Source organism: Toxorhynchites rutilus, chromosome 2 (genome assembly GCF_029784135.1).
Source record: "Toxorhynchites rutilus septentrionalis strain SRP chromosome 2, ASM2978413v1, whole genome shotgun sequence".
NCBI classification, from domain to species: domain Eukaryota; kingdom Metazoa; phylum Arthropoda; class Insecta; order Diptera; family Culicidae; genus Toxorhynchites; species Toxorhynchites rutilus.
The window spans coordinates 153,350,005-153,371,100 of NC_073745.1; the positions used below are offsets into that span (position 1 = coordinate 153,350,005).

The following is a 21,096-nucleotide window of genomic DNA, read 5'->3' on the forward strand; positions in this document are numbered from 1 at the left end:
GGAAATGCTTTCAATTTTCATCATTATAAACCATTTCCAGACTATGGGACTGTAACGTACATTATATCAAACAAATCTTAGAGAATTTCCGATTCAATTGGTATGCAAAATCCGTTATCCTTCAATAGACGTAGATATTTCCCTTTGTCATTGACATGCAATTTCTTTCATTATTGAATTGGGATTCAGAGTCAATTAACTATTTTTATTTGGACACCTATACTTTACCTTTTGAATACAGTAATATAATAAGTTTATATTTGGTATAACACTTCATGATAAACTACAAACCAAAACTACATTTGATTGAATTATATAATATCACAAAAGAAAACTTTATATGAACGAAACAGTATGCACGACACACAACTGATTATTAGAAGAAAAAAAAAATATAATAAAATCGCAACTTTCTGGAAGACGTTGGATTATTTTGATGTATAAAATTCAAGCATTTTTTGGAAGACATGATTTCCCGACTCAGTAAAATTGATATATATGTAAAGATTAAAATATCGAAAACATCATTGCTAGTGATCGACAATTCTTAACACTTCGCTTATCCTAATTAATTTCCGTTGCTTATTTGCATTTCTTCTTCAATTATTTACTATAGGGTTGATAAATATATCATAATACTTTAAATATTAATTTTATTGTCAATATACGGTTAATTGATTCCACGTTTTTTGTTGTTATGCAAGAGTTTTTTTTCATTCCCGTTCCTATAATAACGACTCTTGGTTTATTGCATTTGTAACGTCTCTCATTCTATGTCATTTCATCCGGAACTCTCAAATACTAGCTAAGCTTATTTTGACTGCAAGAACGTTCTTTCCTACAATCACTGGAAGACAGTTGGATTATTGCGTATTCTCTAGAGATTCTAATTCTTAACTTGTCTGCGGTAGGTTTAGTTTTCATTAACATTGAACACAGCGACAGAATTGACGCCGTTCAAAGGAAGCATTTCAACCAGAAAAAAAGAAAATATTCAACAATTATATTTTATTTTACAATGGCAACTTATCAGATGATTAGAATGGAAGACCAATTTCGAACGCTTTGATCAAAGCCGTGCCGGAATCATATATTCCCACAACACAGAACAAAACACCAAGAAAGATAATAAAATAATTGTACGCCCGCTGCTTCTGATCGAGCAGATGACCCTTTAGTTTTAGATGGAAATAGCACGGCCAGATGAAACTCAACATGGTACCGGTGAAACTTCCGATGAAACCCATCAGAATTGAGAAGTGGGGTATGAAGATCGCCATCATAATCGTTCCTAAAATGACAGCCAAACGCCATGCGAGACCCCAGACTTTCAGTTCTCCATCAAGCTCCCAAATAACTGGGAAAAATGTCTTTGGTTTACCCCGGAACAACGCACGCTCCAACAGTTCACACGCGGCGAAAAATGGCAGTGGGTAGCTCAGAATCGCTTTGATTACAAGACAAAAGTTAACCAATCCTTTGAAGGACGGTGAGTGTAGATTGTTCGTAATAACCTGTTGAGTGTCGTTTTGGAACGTTAGGAAGCAAATGTAGCCAAACAGTGCTTTGAAAGCTGCAGCTGCGATGTGGGACCAATCAAGCATCCAGTTGAATTTAGATCGATCTTCCATGTTCCCTTCCAGTGTCGGTAGGAAGATCTGCGACGTGTAGGAGAAGACAATAACACCAAGCGAGATTGGAAAGTTTTCAAAATCCATTCGCCACTTGACCTTACTCCAGCCCCAGTCGCCGATCTCTAGCAGACAATAACCAACAATGATTGCATTGATCAACAGATGCGCCATTGTGCACCAAAACGACAGCAACGAGACATGATGAAGCGATTTTAGAAATGCCAATGGTAGAAGAAAAATACCGCATAGCATCATCCACGATCGGGTGTCTAGCGCTCCATCGGGAAACGAACCCGCCATCAAGTCACCGCAGACCACCACGTACAGAATACAGGTCATCAGCAGCTCGATGAGCTGCGCTATACTTACAACCCGAGCGCCGATCTTCTTACCGAAACAAACCTTCGCAATAGCTACATAACTGTCACGTACTCGCGTTGGTTCTCCAGTCTGCGGATCCGGTTCATACAGACACTGTACCAGAATCTTGCCCGTGTAACAGCATATGTGCGCGATGCCTACCATAGCGATGATGGCCCAGTACCCACCACGAAGTACGGCAAACGGAAGCGATACGATGAACATGCCCTATAGAAAAGAGATAAGAGATGGTGGTATAATAACATCAAGGTTTTCCATAATCTGTTTGGCATCAATTTTCTTCGTGTATGTTTCGTTTTTACACAGCTTTTAAGTTCTAATTACAACTTGTCTATTCAGTTTGAAACAAACGTTCAACCTTACCTGGATGGCGTTAGTTACATTCCAAGCAGCCTGATATTCATTGATTTTCACACCTCCTGCTACCTCACCTTCACAACCTCCTGCGAAAGTACTGTCGGAGCCGAACGACTGAACGCTGCCTTGTCTGTTGATTAATAGTGGGACTATTATTCACTTTATAAAAACAAACTAAAGACTTAACAATTTAACCAAAAATATTTATTATATTACAATTTGTCTCTGCTACTGGAAAAACCATGGTTACTCAAATTGGACCACTCGGAGAGGATTAGATCTTATCCACAACATTGTTTTGCTAATATACCCGAGCCATGCCCACAGTTCTCCAACCCCAGGCTACATCAACTTTATCCAAGTTCTGATCCACCTGGTCCAATCACCTTGCTCTTGCTTTGAAGCGTACATCATCTTTGCGGGACTGCTGTCCGGCATTCTAACAATATGTCCCGCGCATTGCACTCTTTCAGCCTGAGCGACTTTCAGGATGCTCAATTGCATCAGTTCATGGTTCGTCCTCCTTCTCAATACTCTGTATTTCATGTGCACCGTTGTGTATTGTTCTGAGTACTCGGCGTTCGAAGCTACTAATTGCTTGTGAATCCTCTTCGTGTATCGTTCATGTTTCGTGCCCGTAGAGAATTACCGGTCGTGTGAAAAAATTGTGCATGGTACGCATCGTACGGGGCCGGAGTTTGATGGTCCCTAAAGCTTTTGAAGCCTCTATGTCTATAATAGGGCGGAGTCGATAAACTGACTGGTCTTGTGGAAAATCGTGCCCCACTTTTGCCACTTTTGGAGGATCTGCAAGGTAAAAAAACTGATCCGTCGTCGAGCAACCGCGGATGAATTCAGTCTGAAAACTCCCCACAAACCTGCTCACTATTCCATAATAGATGCACCATTGATCGTGATTGCACGGTAGTTCTCATAATCTAGCTTGTCACCTCTGTCTCATCTGTAGGTAGATTAGCTCTTCTTTCCACTCCTCCGGTAGCTCTCACGTATCCTAGATCCTGACTGTCAATCGGTGAATACCCTTGGTCCTATTATATAAATCGTGAAGTCGATTTTTTTCTTTCTTTATTGAAGAGATTTTCAGTGGAAGGCTGGTTCATCTCTGGTCGATACAATCACTATCACTATCACATCGAATAAAATTTCGTATTTTGTAAACCGAAATAATCTCCTAACGAACTCGAATTTCACGTGGTGCAGTAAGGCAGTTGCAGTTCAAAAACACTCATCCACGGATAAAACTCATCATTCTATTCTCCGTTTTTGCTTCACTTTGTTTGAGACAAAAAACATTCACCTATCATCTTCGCAAAGTTCATTCTCGATTCGAACGGAAAAATGCTGTCTCGATTACTCTTCTATTCTCAGAGAATTTTGCATTCCCTAATTTGCCTCTCGGAATGACGTTATATGGTGATAGAATCAAATTGGAAACTTTTGCTTGAGCCAGCGAGTGTCTCTGTAAAATCATTCGTTTTTCATTCAAATAGCAATCATTGAGCCTCGATCGCGGCAGTAGAATATAGGTAGATAGTTGAAATCGAGTTGTTTCCTGTGCACTATTGCAATGACATTTTTTTGTTTCTGGTATGAAACGATCTAAGCCAACGCAAAAGATCATATTAACGCAAGTTATTGGTGAGCGGGAAGGTGGATTCATGTGCACTTGAATGCTGACAACCCTTAGAAAAATCCTCGGTCGAAAACTACTAAATACATTTGGTAATGCAAAATTAGTAGAATGTACAATTTTTTTGTACATATTGTCAACAAACCCGCATCCCTACCAGAGTTTACTATATTTTACTCGATAACATTAGTAAGCTTGGATATTGTCATATCTGAAAATTGGTGAGAAAAGCGCGTATTAACCATTTTCATTGTTCCCATAAGGCAATACGGATAATAATAATAAGGATATAATTCTGATACGTGCATTTACGGCGAGAAAATGTAGCCGATATTGGGCTTCCGAATCATGGTTCTGCTTGACATATGTGTTTAATAGTACGGTCGAAAATGACTATAGATTGGTAGTATTTACCAAAAAATTCGTTATATTTACTAATTATTTCTCTCAGTGAAGGAAAAGAGTACAATGGAAAATAAAATCATACACACACGCAGATTCAGTCTATTTTCACTCACTCGTTATTTTGTTTCGTGCGATCCTTCCAAAGAAGTATTCATTCATTGAATGTTGTTTTCCACTCTTTGTTTTGTTATGTTCAGTATCATTACCGAATGAAGATGGTCGGGGAGTGTAAAATGATTCATCGTGCAATCTCTCGATTGCTTGCTGCATTCTTTTCGCCATGACTATTCCAAGCAGATACAAAAGTGATTTATAATTAGGTGTGGAGAAATGAGCGAATGAACTTTTCCATACTTGGTTGCAGTTGCATATATTGAGCGTTTCTGAAATCTTTCCCAGAGGAAATATCAGGGACGCAAACCAAAATAAAATAATTCTCTGGAGCACCTGTTAACCGATAAGCACCTGTTAATTGCACTTGATTGAAAAATCACAGAACCAAATGTATTTGATCGCAGTGTTATATATTAGAAAACATTTAAAAAAAACTATTTCTCATGGATGTATTTTTCAATTCCCAGGGGAACTGGCAGATTATTTTTCAGCAACGATAATAATTTTCCGATGCTGGATGGCATTTAAACGGAAGAAGTTCCGCATGTATATATATGTGTGTTGTGGCGGCCGCTTCGATATCTCAAATGGAATCGTTTTTCGGTGCTGATAATTTCCCGGTCGTCTGCTCTTCTTCTGATGGATCGGCTTTTCTGCGTTCCCTCACAGTTCCAAACAAACTGTATGTGTTTCAAGTCAGGTTAGGCCAGGTAATGAATCTCTTGATCCCTCGCCGTCCTGCTCGTCCAGCTCGTTCAGCTCGTTCAATAACGATGTTGCCTTGTCGATGTCGTCACGAAAAATGAACGCGTTTCACCACCAGAATATCGCTTAAGTATGCTTTTTGTGCGTGATTGAATCGAGAGAAGGTGTGGTTTACGATGGCAATTTGGAAGGCAAACTAGAGGGGAATGAACTCTCTGAGTTTGAAACTTTCGGCGACTGAGCAATAATCAATTGAAAATTTTATAATTTTCGCGATGCGAAACATTTTCCGTTGCGCGCGCATACAATATTGGATACGAAAATTTTCTACTGATGGGGAAGATTAATTTCAGAAGCTTTCCTGTTAATTGCGATTGATTGAAAAATCACAAAACCAAATGTATTTGGTTGCAGTGTCATATGGATAGAAAACATTAGAATAAACTCTTTCGCATGAATGTATTTTTCAATACCCAGGGGAACCGGAAGATTATTTTTCAGCAACGATTAGATTTTTCCCGATTTTCCTCGATATTCGAAGCCCACCAGTGGTTAATGCTAACTCGATAACCACCTGTTAATGGCACTTAATTGAAAAATATTTGGTCGCAGTGTTACATGGATAAAAAACATTAAAATGAACGCAACGATTGAATCTTTCCGGAATTTTCTCGATGCTTAATGGTATCCAAACGAAAAGTTCCGCGCGTGTTTGTGTGTGTGTGTGTGTGGCGGCTGCTCCGATCTCTTCCCGGGGAACCATTTGCGACATCACTCTCCTCCTGATGGATTCCCTTCTGGCCTAAGGTGCTCAAACAGGCTCTTGGTGACACCGTTCATTCGCGCTTTCATGATAAACGAAGAGCTTTACCACAACAGCGACAACATGCTCCAATCGCTGTTCAATTAGAACTGAGTGTATTTCCGAGTGGCGCTCGCTTATATACCGATTGGTGATTTCAATAGCCTGTTTTGAAATCAATTTTAAGACTATTGAAACAAGTTTTTGGATCAAAAAGTAACAAGTATATAACGCGTAGACATTTTATCTTTCGAATGAAGTGTTCATCATACCATTTCGTTCAGTTGTTTAGGAGCTATTAATGCTCAAAATCTCGGTCTCCGGCGTAACGCTTTCGTTTTTGAAACTTTGATTTTACACCCCGGTATAGAAATGAAAGACGTAGTCCTACGTCAAAATCTGACAGTTGCACCGATAGCTTTCACTCGGTCGAATTGCTCAGTATCCATAATATCTATGGTTTTCGTGATCCAGGTAGGACTAGGGTAGAATGGACTAATTTTATTCTGTTGTCTTATGTCATACTTATTGTATAAGATAAAAAAATAAAAATCTAAATAAGTTCTGCGCACGTGGCACAGATAGGAAGGATACGAAGTAAGGGTGCTTATACACTGTTTGACCGAAGCCAAATAATTGATTTTTTGACAGATAAAATTTAATCAACGTGCATTGACCAAATATATTCGACACAAAATACGACGAACAAATATTCAATTATTGGATACCTAAAATTTTTTATCGGTCAGTTTGTCAAACCTGTCAGTACATGATTAGGTTACCTTAAATTATTCATTGGATTTTCTTCCTTGTTCGATGCTTGACATTGTTTGCCAATGATGATAATTAAAGATTGGCTAACAAAATAGTGTTTGTAGAAATTTCAAATGAAACTTTATCTGTCAAAAAGTGTCAAATATTTGACCTCCGGACAAACAGTGTACAACCACCTTAAAAGTTTTTAATGGCAATAAGACAAACAATGACCCTGTTTGGACGGACGAAAAAGCGTATATTAAGTTAATACACTCGACAAAAATAAAGAGGAACAGAGTACGAAGGCGGAAATTTTAAGTGATTTTTGACATGCTGTAACTTCTTGAAAAATCAACGCATATCGATTGGATTCGCATCATTATGAAGCTACAACTTTCAGGTATCAGGAATATTTTACGTACATATTTTTATCTTGGTGTGTTTAGGTGTAGTGGGCAACAATAACGGGAAGAAATCAAAAATCGATTTTTTTTGTTTTTTCGAGAATATTCTGGACTAACATATTTTTTTTTACTAACCGACTCAATAGCAAATCCAATTAACCTTATGAACCAGCTTTTATTACGAATCGTTCGTTCTGAGAGGCGCGTAGGATTTTGTACTTCTGATACGATTTGCGATTAAATGCTCCTCTTATTACTCAAATGTAGATTCTTCCATACCATTGCATTTGTAGATTACTCAAAACTCTGAAAAATCGACTAGAAAAAACGGCTCAACGTATCAATATGAAACGTTCACGGATGTTTAAAGAATGTACCAGGCTAAAAATCTGCCTGCAAACATTAGAACTTACTGCAAAATTACAGTGGCTTTTGTAAAGCACTATAAAAAAACTGTTTTTGACACTTTTTTGAAATCGATGAAAAAAATTAAATAATTTTTGTTCCTCAACTTACAAATTACCCTTGTGCAGAATTCATTGGAGTTTTCAAAACTGCTTTTCGATTTACGGTGCGATTGTTTTTTATTAAATTATTCATCATCAAAGACGAAGTGGTAATTTTTCATTCACACTGAAGTATCTTTGTCTGGGAAGGTCCTACAGGAACGTTCTTGGAACCAAATAAAAGCTGGTTCATAAGGTTAATTAAATTTGCTATTGAGTTGGTTAGTAAAAAAATATTTTTTTGTCCCATTTGTTTATTTAAGGTTCATTAGCATTTTAGTAATTACAAAGCCAAATCATATCATATCTATAATTAGCACATTACACAGTCGCCATTTTTTCGCCGTAGAGTATTCCCTTCTATATCATTGCATATGGTACATTACATTACACAGTAGCCATTTAGGCGTAAGAGTATTCCATCTGATCTTCCATTATCCAGTTAGGCCACCGGACAGCGGAGACAGTTGATTGATCATTGTTGAGTTATTTCTAGAACAGCAGCCCGAATTTCCGACTTCGCACTCTGTTCCTCTAATTTTTTTTGTCGAGTGTTTTTTCATTGTTTGTTGAAACCTGGGTCATGCGGAGTCAATAAAATTAATTTTTCAAGTGCATTTTTATGAAAAATTAATTTCTTGCACCTTATTTTCCCCATGCTTTATTTTTTGCGCATGCTGTGAGATGTTTCTCCTATAAAAGTAGCAAACGTTTCCGTGACTTGGACTTTGTTTTTTACCTTTATAACCGAACCAAAATTTAAACAGATGTTGTAATTTGTGTGATTCGTATTTTTACTTGTTTGAGTGTAAGAAAAAAGTTCAAATAATATAATTCTAGCGCTCAGAATAATAAAAACCTAATTAGAAGTAAAATTGAATTATAATTAAATTTATACACGTTTAGAAGTCAATAATACTGCATCACTATCGCAACACGTTGTAATGCATTCCTTTTTCGAATAGACACAGCCCCCGTACCAGAGTTGTAAACCTATCGAAATAGTGGAGAAGAGATCATCCTCGAGATCAGATTTCTGAACGCACTATTCGACGACGCTATTTTGCTCGGAAGGAACTGATGATCAGCAAGGTTAACAAGAAAAAACGACTTCTCTTCACAAATAATCATATCAACAAGCCGCCAGAGTGCTGGAACCGTATCAACTGGTTGGTGATGCGAAGTTCGAGCTGTTTAACCCTCCTGTACTCGCGTGCAAAATCATAACTCGTATACTCGCGCACGGTGTCACAGATCGAAAGTTCAACTTCTCTATAATATAACTATTGTGTATTTTTTTTGCTTTATTAGTAGTTATTTAAAGAAGAGGGTAGAACTGAATGAAAAAAACTCCAGAAAATATGTTTTCTTCATTTTCATTCAGTTTTAACATATTAAGGACCGTGCTTCTCGTGCTTCGCGTTCCGTCTGTTACGGATGAATCACGAAATAACCAGTGTTTTCTACACTTGATGGTTGAATCCTTATCTTATCCTCTTTAGACGACTTGAGCGTTACACTGCACATCGATCACACCAGCGCGATATGCATTCTTTTCGGCGCAGTGCTCCGTACAGCGGTTTTTTCGTAGGAAAAAATGTATAACGGCCTTTTAGATAGTTACCAGATGATAAAGGTTCTGGAATATGAAGTTAGAATATTTCTAATATTCTTTGTCTCTATGTTCTTATTAAACTATGAACTAATGCCTTTTTTATGGGATATAAAAAGATTATATAAAAGGATTTCCTGCTGCTTGTCTTCTTGTCGATTTTGTTCAGCCCAAATATTATAAAAAATATCCCCGAAACTTTAACTGTAAAAAATAACCATAAGCCACTAACAAGACGCAGACTTCAACTCCTTGATGAACCCAAAGAAAATTTGGTCTGCGTCGCCGATCAGGTTTATAAATTTTATCAAACAGATTATTCCTGATTGGCACCTATCTCGCTATAGCTTTCAATCTACTCTTTCATCAATAAGCAGTAGATAAGCTTGAAGTGAAAAAGGGATATACCACAATAGTTCAAAAAAGTGGACGCAGTGGTTCACACCCAACACGGGAAAAAAACTCTTCGTTTTTGATGATGAATAATTCAATAAATAATGATCACGCCGATAATCAAAGGAAAGTTTTGAAAACTCCCATAAATTCTATACAAGCCAAATTTATTGCTTTGACGAAGAAAAAAGAATTTAAATTTTTCGCATCGATTTCAAGAATGTGCCAAAAACAGGTTGTAGTGTTTTAGAAAATCGTCTGTAATTTTGTAAATATTGCAGAAAGTTATAATGTTAGCCTAGTGTATCCCAAAACATCTTTGAACGTTTCATATTGATACGTTCAGCCGTTTTTTAACCGATTTTTCAAAGTTTGGAGTAAATCAGAGTAGTGCTCCTCATCGCTCCTTCATCGCGGATTGTACCAGAAATACAGAATGTTATGCGTACTCTCAGGATGAACGATTCGTAATTTTCGTTTTCATGAGTTAAGTACGGCATAAATCTTGGTTCGATAACGCGTCGTCCAAACTTTACTGATATCCTTTCGCGTATTATAACGCAAGTGTCAAAACCGCTATCGATGTACATCAGTAGTCTTCAAATAATTTGGAACAAAAACCATAAAAATCCATGATTTAAGCATAAAGAAAAAAATTGTTGACAAACTTGCAATTGTTGGATGCCTGCCTGCAAGCGCCGTGGCATGAATTCGGCGAGATTTCTGGTCACTGTAAACGGAATGCTCTACCAGATCTCCTTAATCTCTGTTTCAAGTTCCACTTTGTTCCCTGGAATTTTAATCTTCAGACGGTTCTTGATTTTCCACCATAGACAATCAATAGTATTCAAGTCCGGTGATTGTGAAGATGTTTTGAGTTGATTGGGACATTATAGAGCAGACACTTCCGCACGATGAGATTTGTGTGCTTCGGGTCATAATCCTGTTGAAATTAGTAATCACAAGGAAGACCCAATTTCTGCGCGGAAGACTGCAGGTATCCAGAAACGAACGAACGTGATGAATTACTTTAAACTTTTCAGTTCATTTGCCTCTACGTTCCAGAAACCGCCATTGTACCATACATCAGCCGAGTGCCGCCGCTGTGTTTTACTGTGGTAACCAAAAGTTGAATCTGGAGCACCGATCCTGGTTTTCTCCACACCATCTGTCTTCCATCTCATTCAAAGGGATTGGTTTTCAGCTTGTTCCAGAACAAAAACCAAAACTAACAACTACCATCCGGTAGTTTGGTGTTGACATCACACACTGACGAAAAAAAGTATGCTAATTCCCGAAGATCTTACTTAAATGGGTGATTTGTTTGGGGAATTTTATAGTGTACATTCAATTTTGCAATGCTTAGAATCGGGATTGTTTTCAGCTTTAAGGAATAAACAATTAGCAGAAAACTTTTCGCGAAATTTTCTTGCGCGCATAGTTATTTAAATGTGTGTGTTATCAATTTGCATCAAAAGAATAAATGTATTCAAAATAATTTTCACCATATAAATGGAGAGTATCGTCAAGTAGCATGTGTACACTCAATTTTGCGATTGACTGTAGTTACGAGATGATTCGATGTGATTAAATTTTAGATATGCCATGCAAATCCCTCAAAACACATTTTTATTTCCAATGCCTGTCCACAGATCAACAATATCCAAAAAATTCTTCAATTCTACACAACGAATCTTAGACCTTCTTTCTGCAAGGTACAGCATTAAATACCATAATTATTTGTAGCTTGTCACAGTTCCATGCTAAACAAACTCACCTTGGTGGATAACCACCCGCTTGATAGCCATTCTCGAAATCACTCGGTTGATTAAAACCCGTCTCCTGATATGTTCCCGGCGCTGATTGTTCCGCTCCCTCTTGATAATATGCTTTCGGGTTTGTGAACGGATTCAACGGATTCATTTCGGCTGTTCCACCAGTGTCTCCTGAGGAACCAAATAAATGTTTTGATTTTCTTCATTAATTAATATTTTTCACTTTTTCTATAATTCATCCATCGTACGAATGGATGTGCAGACTTTTTTCGAATTTTGAGATTTATACAAAAACACCTACCATCGGATTCAGCAAAATGGACATTTTGTGGCCGTGGCGGCACTTGGGGCGGAGACCGCATGCCAGCACTCGACGCAACGTTTTCACCTCCCGTCTGTTCATAATCGTTTTGCTTGTTCTTCGACGGAATCGTCTGGCGTGCGGTCTGCAGGGCCACGTTCAGGACATTCTTCACAGGTGGCAGAGGCGTAGCACGTAAAGTGTTTAGGAAAGACATCTTTGTCGCGCAATTTGTTTTCACTTTGTTAGCGATTATTACTTAAATTTTAATAAATATATTTCCGATGTTCACTTGATCGATATGTCGATATATCACTACACACTAGTTTTTATCTTATGGAAGACTTTTAGTGATTTGAGTTGTATTGTCTACTTCATCTATGCCTTAACCATGTTGATGTTCCTGATATTCCTGAGAATAAAGATAAGATTAAGCGTGAACAATGACGACATATCAGCATACTTTAGAATCATTCGCATAATGGAAAATAATTTCAAACAACATGTGATTCATGTCAATAACCGAACGATTGGCCAACCATTTGATCATTTCGCATACATCGATTATATTCGATTCAAAAAAGGTACATCAAAAAGTCATAATCGTCCCTCACTATCTAACGAACCAACAAATACGTCAACAAGGAAGTAGGATGTTGCACCCTCTCCTCTCGGCAAGTGATTACTATTAGGGTACCAAAGGTGGGGATTCGCCCCCTTTAAGGAGAAAATTTTTCAGCGAATGAACCAAGATTACGGAATGAAAAATCACAATTTGCAAGATTCCACTAATTTCATTAGATTCCGCAATACTCACTTTCTGTTCAGCGATGGAAGTGCTAGTGAATTTTCACTTTTGCACTGGTGGAACGAACCGCAGGAGAGTCTTTTTCGGGGCGAATTACTGGCAGCGTGCGACAACTACCGATTAGGGTGCCATTTTGGAGGAAAATTGCTGCTCTCGTGATACGACAGTCGAAGCTGGGTAGGCGAGAGAAAAAGGGGGTGGGTGTGCTAGGATAACACTGTCATCAGAAAGGATGCTGTACGCGTTGAGAGTGGCGTTAGATGTTTGGATAGGAGGGATGGAGATAAATGATGGACAAATATGTCCTCCGAAGTGACAGTTGAGATTTAAGGTAGAAACACAAAAAAATTCTACACTCGTTATTTTATTCAAATTACGAGATAGTTTTCTCTTTAAAATTGGCTATTTGCGTTATTATATTATTGTATTACCACGGAGGATTTTTGCTTTTGAATTGTGATTGCGGCTTATAGCAGCCACGCTGAACGATGCACGTTGAACGAAAGATCGTTTTATCTAGTATTAGTATTAGGATAGCATACTAACTGCATACTAACTACAATGTAACAATGAATAGTAAATAACATAGATTAGAAGCTTGTCGTATTCCTCATCTGCAGTAGCTTCCCGAAGAGAACAAACATTAAACCGACAATATTCCGGAAGTGTATCATTCGATCACTAAACTTACCACTAAACTTCTTCCATTTGTGCATTACTACATATATATTTCTTCTTCTTTTTCTTTGATGGCACTACGTTCCTAGAGGAGCTTCGTTGTCTCAACGTAGTATTACTTGCGTCATTTTGCTCTAATACTTGGTTGTGATTTCTATGCCCAATAACGTGCCTTGAATTTATTCTGAGTGACAAGGTTCGAAAATACCACTGCAACAAATCGGAAGAAATTTCTATGATGAAAAGTCTCCCGACCAGAATGGGTTTCGAACCCGCAATCCCCGACATAGTGAGTGTGTATGTGATACTAACCACACAGCCGCGGAAGTCATCCTCATAAATATGGCACTGATGAAGAATGTAATGGTAGTAATGAATTAAAAGGTAGCATAATAAGGCTATACTGGAGAACTGTCAACGCTTGAGAAGGGCACATAAAGTTACTATATAGCTAATGCTTACGATATGGACCGGACAGGAATTTTTCATTCAAAACAAATTAATCGGGTATGTTTTTATTAAAATTTATATTTTTTATCCAAACTTTAGTCATCCATCCATTTGATGGTTCAGCATATATGTCAGCAAATAAATCCAAAAAGCTATTGTTATGTTCTCGCCCAGTTCAGTAACTTCTATTTCTACATCTTCAACACCTACGTAGATATCTTCAGATGCTTTTCTAAATACATCAGATCAGTCCTGGAACATCAGATTTGATGTATTATTCTTGGCATATTTTACTCAAGAAAGTAGGATAAAGTGTTCTGGTGTTCGAATTAATCTGAGTGAATTCAGGTGTAACAGTTTGTTTAGTTCAATTCAACAATCAATAGTAAAACGTAGTTCAAAAACAGTAAAAAAAAGTCTAAACAATCTGTAGAAATACAGATTATTATGTAGATATGTTAACCCTGTTCGGGATGTATATATCAGTGCTTGTTTACTGGCTGCTGTGAAACCCATTAAAATACGTGCTTTATCATCTTGGCCCAGGGAACACACCTAATTCGACCCTAGAATCGAAGCTAGCTACTCAAGCATATAGGAGCCTGTGAATTTATTTAGGTTTTTTTTTTATTATTCTTTATTTGAGAGCCTCCTTGGCTGGTTCGTCTCTTTATCGACGGCATTGCCGCAAGAATTCGTTAGGGACAGATTGCACATAAAATTTGGACGTAGAAATTAACCCATTACTGCCCAGGTGTACAAGAACTTGATCCAAATGGCATGAAACTTTCTAGTCCATCTAGGTTTGTCCCGAAACGGGGGGGAAACGCAATATTTTAGTTTGGAATTCTTTGGAAGTTGAGATATCTAACGTATGAAATTTCATACGCTGAGCCGATTCAGTATCAAAAAATGGAAATCATTTGAATATCTAACAAAACGGTTTTATTTCATAAAATTCAACTTCAACAACCATTTTCATGGTTTATTAGCACTTCTGTGTGCCGTTCTACGCATAATTGTCCCACGGTTCATTGGGATTGCATAGAACATATTACAGTTCTGCGTAGAACGGCAGTGTATCGGATTTAGTATCACTGAGTATGGTACCGGAAAAAGTACTCCGAAGGGTGCAAACCGACATCACACTTCAAGCAAATATACGTCGTACATCGGTTGCAATACGCACTCCTTCGTTGGGTACCAAATGGATTCGTATTAATGAAATAATTTATTCCGTCAAATCTAACTTCCGATGACTTTGAGTGTTTAGGCTTGATCTGCATGAACTCGATGGATTTATGTCACTCATCAGAATTTAAGGTCATTTTTTCCCAGTGTCTGGCTCTCCGCTTCTTGCTGCTGCCCGAGGAGCATTCTTGTGATTGGCCTCGTTCAATGTTGCTCTCGACATTCACTTGTTTGCCAAAACTGGAAGGGCCGTCCTCCGAGTCACTATCTCCAGCATCCATATCGCTGTCTCCACCGCTTGGGGGCACGATGACAAAGTCAATATCGTCATATCAGATAATTGTACAGCTCCTCCGGATTATCGGGAAGCTGATATATCCTATTGAGAAAAAAATATACCGTAGTTGCAACAGGGTATGAAATTTCATACGCTCGAAAGAAAACATAGATTTTTTTGCGGTCTCATAATTTTCTTCGGATTTTTTGCTAGATATCATTTTTTACACTCGTCTAGTAGTCTTGTGTCACAGATTTGAGCAATTTAGAATCTTTAAAGAGGTAAAAGTTTGATAAATTTATGTTTACTTTTGCGACTCCATTAAACTCGATCTTTGAAAGCTTCAATACACAACAAAAAAACAAAAATGACAGATAAAATGACACTGACACAAAAAAAAAACACTCTTAAGTTGTCATGTGGTATCATTTAAAATGCGCTTAACGCTTTAGTTTAATCAAAAACAGTTTTACAAAAACGGGAAATTTTGCGTATTAAATTTCATACGCTGGGCACTAATGGGTTAACCCAGTAATAATAACATATAAATCCTTTTACGAAACATATTATTTATTTATTTATTTATTTATTTATTTATCACCGTCTTCGCCCTTTGGCCTCCGAGTGCTGCGGTTAGTCGCAAACAACTTGATGACATGTGCTCACTCCTTCCTGAGCCACGATTGATCTTGGTGTGTGGATGGTGAATGTAATCTCCCTTTTACATCTAACGTATTCCTCCCGAAATGCGCAGTCTAACCTTTTATACATACCGTATCTATGCGACGCAGCCCTGTCATACATATTTCACCCGCTTTGAGGTTTGCCCCAGCCCTGCATCATCCAACCAAATCACGCAGCACCAGTTCTCGTCCTCTTTCTCATTCGGACTGCGGACAAGGTAAAGGCCGTTTTATATTATCCAGCACGTAGCGTAAACGGCACGTACCGACACCGGCAGACAAATACATGATGTATTCATATTATCAGGCATAGCAACTTCTCTGTACGGACCGGCAGCGCAGACGGAGCGGAGAAATGCTACTGGTGATTGAACCGATATCGTACCGAAGAGCGACGAACGCACCCATACCACGAACTTCGACGTTTGATTTGTGTGTATTGTGCTACTCGCCCATGTAGTTCGTGCCCGGCACCGGCAAAATATTCTTTTCGAGAATTCCTTCATGCATTTGGTTGAAACGTGCTGTGTATGTCCGGAACCGTTCCGTTATATATACGCATACACATTTGAAACACACGCAATAATATTTGTCTTGCATGAAACGTGCCGTGCCGGTTACGCTACGTGCCTGATAATATAATATTACCTTAAGTCGTGTTCTCTACGACTGCCTAGATCGTATCCAAAATGGCTGGGGTCTGAGTGGCTAAAACCACACACTTGGGAGACTTCAACTCTCACGGAACTGTCTGGGAGGAACAGTATGACGACAATCGTTCATTGTCGATATATGACCTTTGTAACAGCTTCAATGCGACCGTTTTGAACACTGGGGAAACAACACGTGTACCTAAACCTCTTGCTAACCCAAGTGCTCTTGATCTCTCGCTTTGCTCGAATCCATTATCGTTAGATTGCAAGTGGAATGTAGTCCAGGACCCCAACGGTAGTGATCACTTGCCAATCAAGATTTCCATCACCATTGGGTCGAATTCTTCTGAATCTATAAACATGGCATATGACCTCACAAGACACATTGACTGGAAAAAAATGGGGACGCGATTGCTCTAGCCATCAATTCCAGAAATGGCTTTCCACCATTGGAGGAGTATAACTTCTTTTCTCGTTTGATCTATGACAGCGCAGTTTGCGCTCAAACGAAACCCATCCCAGGTTCCACCATTCGCCGAAGGCCTCCCAATCTATGGTGAGATTGCCAATGTTTCAAGCTTTATGTAGAAAAATCGAATGCTTTTCGGAAACATGGAACCCCTGAAAATTTTCAAACGTATTTAGCCCTTGAGAATCAGTTCAAAAATTTGATCAAAGGGAAAAACGTGCTTATTGGCGAAATTTCGTGGGAGGTTTGTCACGAGAAACGTCAATGAAAAAATTATGGAAAGTGACTCGAAATATGAAAAATCGCTCTTCAACGAATGAAAGCAAAGAATATTCACATCGATGGATTTTTAATTTTGCACGAAAGGTTTGTCCTGATTATGTTCCTGTGCAAAAAATTGTTCGAGATATACCACAAGATAGGTGCGATCTTGATTCCGAGTTTTCGATGGTAGAATTCCCACTTGTTCTCCTTTCTTGTAACAATTCTGCTCTAGGATCGGATCGATTTAAGTTCAACTTGCTGAAAAACCTCCCTGATGTGGCGAAACATCGCTTGTTGAATTTATTCAATCGGTTTCTGGAACATAATATAGTTCCAGATGATTGGAGACAAGTACGAGTTATAGCTATTAAAAAACCCGGAAAACCCGCCCAATAGCAATGTTGCCTTGTATACGGAAATTGTTGGAGAAAATGATCTTGTTTCACCTTGATCGAGGGGTTGAAACGAATGGCCTACTCTCAGATACACAATATGGGTTCCGCAGGGGCAAGGGGACGAATGATCCTCTTTCGTTGCTTTCTTCAGAAATTCAAATGGCTTACGCCGAAAAAAAACAAATGGCTTCAGTATTCTTGGACATAGAAGGGGCCTTTGATTCTGTTTCAGTAGAGGTTTTGTCAGACAAATTACACTCTCGGGGTCTGCCGTCTCTATTGTATAATATGTTATATAACTTGCTTTGTGAGAAACATTCAAACTTTTCTCACGGAGATTCGGCAGTAAGTCGGTTCTCTTTCATGGGTCTCCCTCAGGGCTCATGTTTAAGGCCCCTTTTGTACAACTTCTATGTAAGCGAAATCTACAATTGCCTTACACAAAATTGCAGCCTAAGATAACTTGCAGATGATGGAGTGGTGTCTGTCGTAGGATCAAACGAATCCGACCAGCAAAACCAAAGCTCCAACTTTTGGGTAAACCGATCACTCATGCTATGTCATTCAAGTATCTTGGGGTCTGGTTCGACTCCAAATGTACTTGGGGGGTGAAGCGACCCTAATTCCTCCATATATGTATGTAGAGATGCTTGGAGAATACCTCGCCAAACCATTCTTCATATTTCATTAAAGCACACTTGCGCTTTGTCGTCAAGTTCCAAAAGTGCATCACCCTTGTTGAAAATCGAACACTTCTCTAATTACATTTTTGTGCGAGTGAAACAAATCTCAAGTTTCCACTCGGTTCGTGGCAGTTCAACACACACGGGACATTTTTTGATTACTCGGCGCATAATTATTTATCGGCAGATATAGCAGGGTAACTCCAAGCGCCTCCCCAGAAATTTGAAGGTAGAAGAATTAGCTTGTAGAATTAATTTCGGAAAAATAAAAGAGTCGAGAGTTGCACGCTAACAGGATTGGTCAAGTTTTAGTTGTATGAAAGAAAGCCAAGACCGTTTAGGCAACGCTACAGGGGCCCATATTAGGAGGCCATCTGAATCATATTTCGGACACTTTGTTCTAATATCTTGAAATGCTTGATGCGCTGATGATATAACTATAAAATTAATATCACAATTGCTTCTTTAGCGTAATCCCTTGGTTGCACTATCACTTCATTTGAGAATTACATTTGAATTATTATATAGTAGGAAGAAAAACCATCCAAAATCAAAAATCCACTCATTATCGTTTGTGTTTGACATTTGCTTAGCGTGAACATGTAGAATTTATCTCTTCATCAATATTTAAAATTTTCTCGTGTTTCATTAGTTCTCATCATCGTTATCAGGTTACTGTAATTGCTTGGTAAGTGTTTCGCAGTTGACTATAAAATATAATCAGGTGTAATGTAATTTTCGTTCAAAAAATTACAAAATAAAGTGTCCGAAATTTGATTTTTTTATAAATGGTGTCCGAAGTTTGATTCTTATTCGCTTGATTTGAAAAGCATTTTATTATTTTATTATAATTTATTATCTCTTCGGTTCCTCATCCGGTGTAAGGTTATGAACCCATTGGCGATCGGAAATCTTGAGCAGTTGATCGAGCTAAATTTTCATTCTGGATTCATGCGTTCATATAATGAATTCATCTCCATGCAGGTTGTTCCTTCTTCATATATTCCCAACCGTGTTTGTTTTCCTGACTACATCAATTCCTCTGTACATTTTGATCTGTTCATGAAGGAGAAAATCCATGAAATTCCAGATTATCTTCGATCGGGGATTGTTCCTACGATCTTCAATGCAAAGTATGGGCGTATCAATTGTGATAATATGTACTTTACTGATGGGTCCTCTATGAATGAGTCCACAGGATTTGGAGTGTTCAACGAAGTTTTCAGCACCTCCCACAGTCTTCAGAATCCTTGCTCAGTGTATATTGCTGAATTGGCAGCGATACACTGGGCGCTGGACAGCGTCGCCTCACGACCTGATGAACACTATTACATTGTAACGGATAGTCTGACTCATTAGCAAAGGTAGGTGCAATTGAAGGCGATATTTATCAGCGTCAAATCACCTTCAATGAATTTTATTCTTTAGTCTGTAAAAATACCATCGCTAACTGGCAGCGCAAGTGGAACGAAGATGAATTGGGCCGGTGGTTCCACTCGATTATCCCTAAGGTTAGCCTCAAACCATTGAGTCGGGAGAAGGTCCGAATAAACTCCCGACTGTCCAATCACTGTTCTTTATATGCGCTACTTTTTCGTTTCAAGCTTGCCGACAGTAATCTCTGCGTTTGTGGCCATGGTTATCACGACATCGAACACGTTGTTTGGTCGGGCGAGCTATATCTTGTCGCCAGATCGAATTTAGAAAACTCCCTTCGGGCCCGAGGAAGGCAGCCCAATGTGCTGGTGAGAGATGTGTTGGCTCGGTTAGACCTTGACTACATGTCCCAAATATATGTTTTCCTTAAAGATATCGATCTTCGAGTGTGATTGTTCTTACATCCTTTTTCCCCTCCTTTTCGTCTTGCGCGAGCTATCGGTTCCCTTCTTACTAATATTAGAATAAGTTAAATTGTTAATACATATTAGATGTAAGGATAGTTTTAAGAATTCAGTGTGATGTGTGGGTATGAATGTGAATGTAAGTGTAAGTGTGAGTGTGAACATTGCTAAATCTCCTTACATCCCATCCTTTTCCTAAGGAAAATGTGTCACCCTTCTAAACTCGAGTCGACCGCGAGTAATCGGTTTCCTATTTTAATAACCGTAGAACAAAGGAAACATGTTAATAATAAAAATATAATTAAGACTTTGGCTTCTTTAAACCTATGTAATTGAGCCTGTAAAAATAAACGAATTAACAAAAAACCGTCTTCGCCCTAGCCGTACAGACTGAAAATATTACTTTACTTAAACTACTTAAATTATACAATATTCCTAATCCTTCTTTGAAACGAGCTTTTGGACAGATCCATATCGAACTCATCATTCACATTATTGAATGCACGAAGACACGAGTCGAACGGATTGTTGTAACCATAATTTGTCCTGTGACGAGGAAGTGCCAAAAACGAGGAACTCCGGAAACGACGTGGTAGAACGTAGGATGGGATTCGTTCCAAAAGTTCAGAGCAGTCATTGTAGCCTCGAAGCATGTCAAAGACGGATAAACGCTGCATGTAAACCCGTCTGCTGGATAGGGTCCCCAGGTCGATCAGCTGGTAACGGTCGGAGTATGGAGGAAGGTTAACAGGGTCATTCCATGGAAGATGACGTAGGGCAAACCGTATAAACTTCCTCTGTATGCATTCAATGATGATTATCTGCGATGTGTAATACGGGCACCTGACAGGGGCAGCATACGTGGTATTGATATGCCACGGTAGTTGCTGACATAAATGCAGTTTCCG

The 21,096-nt window shown here is 38.6% G+C and overlaps 1 protein-coding gene across 1 annotated transcript; it reads right to left on the reverse strand.

The window, feature by feature from the left end:
• Positions 1-212: 212 nt before the first annotated feature.
• LOC129769224 (vesicular inhibitory amino acid transporter) lies at positions 213-12,752 on the reverse strand. The gene is made up of 5 exons (XM_055771330.1): positions 12,614-12,752; positions 11,797-12,208; positions 11,498-11,666; positions 2,379-2,502; positions 213-2,222 (listed from the first exon to the last, which is right to left on the reverse strand). Exons 2-5 carry the CDS (start codon positions 12,011-12,013, stop codon positions 1,038-1,040), a joined length of 1,695 nt encoding a protein of 564 aa, XP_055627305.1. The 5' UTR covers positions 12,014-12,208; positions 12,614-12,752; the 3' UTR covers positions 213-1,037.
• Positions 12,753-21,096: the final 8,344 nt, after the last annotated feature.